The sequence below is a fragment of the Frankliniella occidentalis genome, unplaced genomic scaffold, assembly GCF_000697945.3.
Source record: "Frankliniella occidentalis isolate FOCC.00 unplaced genomic scaffold, Focc_3.1 Scaffold64, whole genome shotgun sequence".
Taxonomy (NCBI): Eukaryota; Metazoa; Arthropoda; class Insecta; order Thysanoptera; family Thripidae; genus Frankliniella; species Frankliniella occidentalis.
The window spans coordinates 514,857-521,287 of NW_026267194.1; the positions used below are offsets into that span (position 1 = coordinate 514,857).

At 55.5% G+C, this 6,431-nt stretch overlaps 1 protein-coding gene across 1 annotated transcript; it reads right to left on the minus strand.

The window, feature by feature from the left end:
* Positions 1–6: 6 nt before the first annotated feature.
* LOC113215532 (short-chain dehydrogenase/reductase family 16C member 6) lies at positions 7–6,348 on the minus strand. Its single transcript, XM_052268146.1, has 8 exons — positions 5,935–6,348; positions 5,726–5,850; positions 5,487–5,597; positions 4,272–4,433; positions 3,674–3,756; positions 2,862–2,978; positions 1,360–1,469; positions 7–468 (listed from the first exon to the last, which is right to left on the minus strand). The coding sequence occupies exons 1-7, from the start codon at positions 6,269–6,271 to the stop codon at positions 1,382–1,384; spliced, it is 1,023 nt and encodes a 340-aa protein (XP_052124106.1). The 5' UTR covers positions 6,272–6,348; the 3' UTR covers positions 7–468; positions 1,360–1,381.
* Positions 6,349–6,431: the final 83 nt, after the last annotated feature.

Consider the following 6,431-nt stretch of genomic DNA (forward strand, 5'->3'; position numbering starts at 1 on the left):
GCGTCTTGGCGCAGGAATAGCACAGCGACGGCTGCCCTCCCCTCCGGTGCAGTCGGCAGGCAGGGCGGCCGGTAGGGAGCACAGGCGCCGCTCGCCCGTGCTTTTGCTGCGGCTATAAGCCTGTCTGTAAGCCCCTCTTCCAAACTTGTCAGCCTATTTCGTCCACGATGAGCCCCTCTCTTCCCCGGTGCTGGTGCACCGCTGGCGTCGTCCTCTTTGGCGATCGGCGAGCGGGTGGCGTCGGCGTCGTCGTCGGCTTCCTGGCCGCGCAGGCTGTCACCGGGACCGCCGCTCGTCACCTCTGCGATGAGCAGCGGGCAGTCAGTGACCGACCGGGCTCCGCCGGGCGGGGCGGGGCGGGGCGGGGCGGGGGGCCACCTTGGCGGAGGTGTTGCGATGAGCGGGGCTCGGCGCCTGGGGGGGTGTTCCGCTCGGTGGGCGGGCTGGGCCGGGAAGGACGGCGTCGCTCTGCAACAGGAAGTGCATAAGCTAGAGGAAGAAAATGCGGCATTCAAACCCGCCACTTTCCACACAAATTTAGATCAGCACAGTCATAACACTACTCAAACATTAACATTCTTCAATTAGTGTGGATGTTCGTCATCCGCGCTGTGACGCATATGATTTTTAAAAATGTCAAAAAATGCAGCTGTCGATCCTTTTACGGGATTCGTCTAAAAACAGATGTCCCACATGACGTGGGGCTGTGGAAAGGAAAATAACATCCGAGAGACTTTTGTTGCGAACCGTTTACTGTACGAAACAGCAGCATCCTCGTCTAAAAGGTCTGAGCCGTTGCCACGCTGGCCGAGGGCCGAACCGAAAGGGAGGGGGTGGCCTCTGGCGCCTCTGGCTACAAAGCGTTTACCCCAGTTGGCAGCACAGGCGGGGCGCACCCTGGGCCGAGGCGATGAGGATATCGCCGCGAATCTGCTGTGGCCGACAGAGCCACAAAGCGGTTCATCTTTCGGTCAGATGAACGGCATAAACTGAAATGCGGGTTGATCAATTTTGACGCCCTCCTCCTTTACAGATCATCCAGGAAGCAGACTTCCAGTTCTCATGGCGCCTGATGGGTAGGCAACATCACTTGTGCTGCGCATTCGTGCACTGCAGGGTGGCCTACCCCGAGACTCGCAGGCGCCGAGATCCTGTATAATTGGTGGAATGCATCTAAGAAAAAAAATGGACACACCTTTCGCACTGTCGTAGATGCGAGGGCTACCTTTTTACGGCCCAAAGAGTGTAAGTTTTTCCCTCAGCAATTGTTTACATGATAACCCCCCCCCCCCCTCTCTCTCTCTCTCTCTCTCTCTCTCTCTCTCTCTCTCTCTCTCTCTCTCTTTTTTTCTGACTTACCAGCGAGTGTGCTCCCTCATCCTCAGCCCTTGGGCTTCATCCCCATCATGGCCTGCGGCCCCTGCATCAGCCGGTACATGAGGGCCCAGCTCAGCTTGCTGGGGAAGAGGCTGCAAGGCGAGAAGAACGACGCGGTCAGTTTGATGCGAATACGGTTGACAATTTCTAATATTTTCCAGAAAACAGTCATGGATCCTAAATCCGGACGATTTTTGGCGAAAAAGTCCTGTGAAATCCGTACTTTTGATGATATTGATAATCGGTGAGGATTATAAAATCTTCGGACCAAGACACACCTACCACCACCTTGAACGATTTTTTATCATCTACGGTGTACCTGTGAGGCCCTCTAGAACAGTGTCCGCGTTCAGGAGCCAAAAAGCCCTAAATACGGACATTCTTTTAAAAATCATGAAAATTGAAAAATTGTTGGGTGGAAAAAAAACTTCATAAAAAAATTTGACCTCACCCTACCGTCGAAATTTTCTTATCTCGTGTAGTTTAGCTGCCAGAACTGCTTAAAGATCGCTTTTAAAGTGCTTCTAATCCGGCCAACAGTCACTTTTGCATGTAAAAGCCTATGTCCGTATTTAGGGGACGTTCGGAAATCGCTTCTCAAACTTGACACAATTGACATGGAATTTTTTTTCTTGTGTCATCTTGTAGGTGAAGAGTCCTGGTTTCACATATGTTAACCTGCAAAAAGTGCGATCACCCGCCGTTGAGAGCCCCACATTTTGGCAAAGCAGTATAAAAATTGTCCGTTTTCGTAGTGCAAGTTTGGCATTTTTTTGGGAGAACAGTATGCTAGATATCGGATATATTTCTTCAAATCTAGATTCTAGAAGGTCTAACCTTTCCAGCGAACCCTCGGAAGCTATATTCCGGATACCCGTTTTCGATTTAGGGGCTTTATTAGTATAAAACAGCGAAGTGTCCGACATTAGGGCGCTAGTCCGAAGTTAGGATCCCTGACTGAATTTTCGAAAAATTCCCCAAAGTTTCGGGAAAATATCGAGAAATTTCCAAAGTCTAGCAAATTTGCCAGTTTTTTCCGGAAAGTTTTCGTTTTTTCCAGAAATTTGCCAGAAATTTTTCGGAAACTATCTGGCTGGCTTCCGACCCTACCCAGCAGCACAGTGCGCCGTCACACAATGGAAACACAAATTGTGTAAATGTCGCATACTTGTAAAGGTGTGTGAACGACATTCGTACGAACAGGAAAAACGAGTTTGATAAAATAGCTAATGCATTCGCTAATATGACCTTAAATGACAACATTGGCTAGCTAAGGAAGCTAACGTATTTGCTTCCATAGCTAGAAGCTTTATTTTCTAGACAACTGTCCGGGATCGTCCGGAATATTTTGCCATTCTCTAATAATGCGCTACGCGACCTAATATTCTGATCTAAGGCCATATGAAGCGAATATATGAAGCTAATTTACCTAATTCTACTGTTATTCCGTGCATTTTGCACCAGCATGACCGTGTGGTACTTGCCTCTTGAGCGGCAGCAGGTAGCGCACGCTGCCGGGCAGGGTGACGGTGACCTGGTTGGTTAGCACGGCGTCCACGATGTCATCGGCGGCCTGGCCCGGCTCCAGCATGGGCAGCAGCCTGAGGGGGGTCAAAGGTCACGGGCTTACTACATCTTCGGAGGCTGCTGAAAACACTCGCAGAAACACTATTTCCGCTAGGACAATTAAAATCAATTAAAGAAACAACAAGAAAAGTTTCACAGCAAAGGTCCCTTTGCGGCAGGCCGGATGAGTTTGCCTTTTTTGACCTAGGTCGAGAGGCCTAGTGGGCTGCCTACCTACCGGGCGGGCGCGGGAGGCCGGCGCGGCGTGTCGAAAGAGTTGCCTGCGTGGCGGGCGCGCGGCGGGCCGGTGGTGGTGAAGCAGAGACTAGGCTTCGGATTACGGGTTAGCCGACTCACCACTAACACTATCTGCCCCCTCCCCTCTCTCTCTCTCTCTATCTCACTCTCTGTCTCTCTCTCTGAGTTCTGTCCGGCCCGGAGACAGATGCCCGGCCTACGACGTTGGCCGGGCCAGCCCACCACGAACCTGTATCACTGGTTTCTCTTTACAATAGTGCGTTTCCCCTTCTTATACAGTAGGTACTCTTTACATTAAAAGGGAAACATACAGGGTGGTCCACAGGCCCCTTCCTTTGTTTTGCTTATACCATACCACATTCAGGCATGCGGACCGGGTTGCATACTCGCACGGGGACGTATGGCGCCGTGGTAAGTGTTTCCCTTTGAGCGGTGGTTGCCTGCTTGCCTCTCCTTATGGCTTATTGCTTACCTCGGTTTCACTCCGGCGAACATCCCAGTGTCGATGAAGTACGGGCAGACCAGGGTGGTGTGCACGCCGTCGTAGCCCAGCACCTGTGGCACATAAGGACACTCTCAGAGTCTGCAGCGTGTGCGAAGCTCGAAGGCAGAGATGACACCGGGACCGGGAGGGAGTGAAGGTGGATGTGGTCCCTTGAATACCGAGGATGAAGACGTAATAGCAGTAGAAGTAGTCAAACTGTTTTGATACTTGAAATCGTAAATTCGGCATATTTGCATTAAGACAGTCGACACTTCCTCGTCTTCATGAGACTAAACCCGACTTCGTCGGCTTGTCGCTCGAACGAGGGGACGCTATTTGAAGTAACCGTGAGGTCAGTGATGTCATGTCACCATGACATCATAGGTCAGGTCCCATCGTCGTCGAGCGTCCTCGCAATGTTACATGTGCAAAGTGGCCCTAGCCTTACGCTTACGCACTCAGTTCAAAATGTCACGCAGAGTCTTTGACACGTTATGCAAATGACGAGGGGCGGGAGGGAGGGGGCAGGCGCCACCTAGGCCCGGAGGACCCCTGGGTGGAAAGGGGGGGGGGGCACAACACGCACCTTGAGCTCCGTGAAGAGGCTCTCGTGGAAGCCGACGGTGGCGAACTTGGAGGCCGAGTAGTCGGTGCAGCGGTAGCAGCCCATGAGCCCCGTGACGCTGGAGACGGTGACCACGTGACCGCGGTTGGAGCGCATCATCTCGGGCAGGAAGGCCTTGGTGGTCTGGAAGCACAAGCACAGATCGCGGCATGTTATTTTGTGGACACAATTGAGTTTGCCCAGTTTGCCCTCCGAGTATCACCCGGGTAACACCCCGGGCACGCCCCGCCCCGGGCACGCCCCGCCGCGCCCCGCCACGCCACGCCCCGCCCGTGCGCATAAGCCTTCGCACCTGGCCGTTCTGTTGTGGTCGGACGCCGCACACTGTTTTTCTTTGCCATGCGGCCCCTCGCTCGCCCGCGCCGAGTCGTAGAAAGCATGGCGGGGCCTAGCAGCTCGTGTAAGGCAAAGCTAGAGAGAGAAAAGGCTGAGCAGAATGGCGCGGCGGGGCGGGGCGGGGCGGGGCGGTATTCGTGTAGCGTGCCGGTGGCAGCGGTGGGGCCCTGCGTGAGGCAATGGGGCCCTCCCCCGGCACGGGGACGGGGTGCAACGGTGCATACGTGTGTCATTATAACGTCATCACGAGGATGGCGTCGACCCCGGTAGGCGATGTTCTCCGAACTTACAAGGTTACCGTCACCCGGGCCGTCACCCGACTGTGACGGTGCATTACGTGTCATTATACGCCTATTACGGGCCTCGACCCGATGCTTTCCAACATACGTTAGGGTATCTTAAGTACTGTAAGGTTAGTCTTCGCCCGGACGGATTTTTTTCCCGGGAAATTTTCCAAACATTTTATTTTACCGAAAAACTACGAGCCTTTTTTAAGGTACCTTAAGAACTTTGAGTGCCTCAACGTACTTTCAGTGCTTTAAGTCCCTTAAAGTTCCTCTAGGTGCCTGTAACGGCTATGACAGTGTACAGGGTGGCCGTTTTGCCCCATTGAAGCGAATGGGTATACTAGCACGGACTCGCATACGAGTGCGGCAGGGTTGCCTGTTCGCACGGGGCCCTCAGGCGCTGTGGTAGAACTCTATAGGCAAACCCAGCCGCTCGACTGCATGTGGGCTAGTATACCCATTCCCATATAACGTCGTAGTCGAGGCGAGATTTTTGTGGATCACCGGATCGACTACCGTGGTTGCCAGATGAATGCATCCTGCCCGTGCTCACCCAGTAGTGCGACAGGATGTTGACGTTGTACGTGGTCTCGATCTGCTGGTCCGTGAGCTGCATGAGCGTCCTTCCGAACGCCACCCCGGCGTTGTTCACCAGGATGTCCACCTGCGGAAGATAAGCACCCCGTCAGTCGACGAGAAGGAAAACCACAAACTAGGGGTCTACGAGGCGAGTGCATCAGCCTGTCTCATTCGCACCAAGACCAAGAAGCACCATCCCCAGGGCACACTCACCGCGCCCACCTCCCTCTTGACCAGCGCTGCGGTGCGGTAGACGGCCTGCTTGTCCGCCAGGTCGACGCTGTAGCCGAAGGCGAGTCCGCCCGCGGACACAACCCGGCGCACCGTCTCCGTCACGCCTGCAGAAGAACAAGTAGTGCGTGAGGTGCAGGACGATGGGGAAGAGGAGGGGGGGGGGGTGCCGGAGCTCGCGGTCTGCTCACCCTCTTGGTTGATGTCCCACACGACCACGGTGGCGCCGAGGCGAGCGAAGCGCGCGGCCAAGTGCCTGCCCAGGCCGCCGGCCGCGCCAGTCACCAGGACCACCTGGCCGTCGACGCTCTTGGAGGTGAAGCGGCGCGGCAGCAGCTCGAACACTGCCGCCTCGAGCACGTAGTACACGGCGAGTAACGCGACGAGCACGACGTCCGCGGCCGCGGACAGCACCTCGACGACGGGCCGCGGGAGGACGGCGATGAGGCGCGCGGGCTGCGCACTCCGGGCGAACGCCGCCAGCGCCTCCAGGGCGGCCACCGAGGCGTGCCGGTGCGTCGTCGCCATGGTGAGGTGTGCCGGGGGGCGGCCGGGGGGCACCGCGACCTGCTCTACTCCTCTACGCGACTGGCCTGCTCGGTCCGTAACGGTGTGCACTGTACTGCTGGAGGAGGCTGGGCCGGCCACGGCCCCGGGACAGAGGCCCTCGGGAGGAGGGAGGGGAGGG

Coding starts and splice junctions, on each gene's coding strand:
- LOC113215532 (XM_052268146.1), bottom strand. CDS start 6,271: ATGGCGACGACGCACCGGCACGCCTCGGTGGCCGCCCTGGAGGCGCTG. Junction 5,851..5,934: donor GTGGGACATCAACCAAGAGG/GTGAGCAGACCG, acceptor GTTCTTCTGCAG/GCGTGACGGAGACGGTGCGC. Junction 3,757..4,271: donor GCCTCTTCACGGAGCTCAAG/GTGCGTGTTGTG, acceptor TATGTGCCACAG/GTGCTGGGCTACGACGGCGT.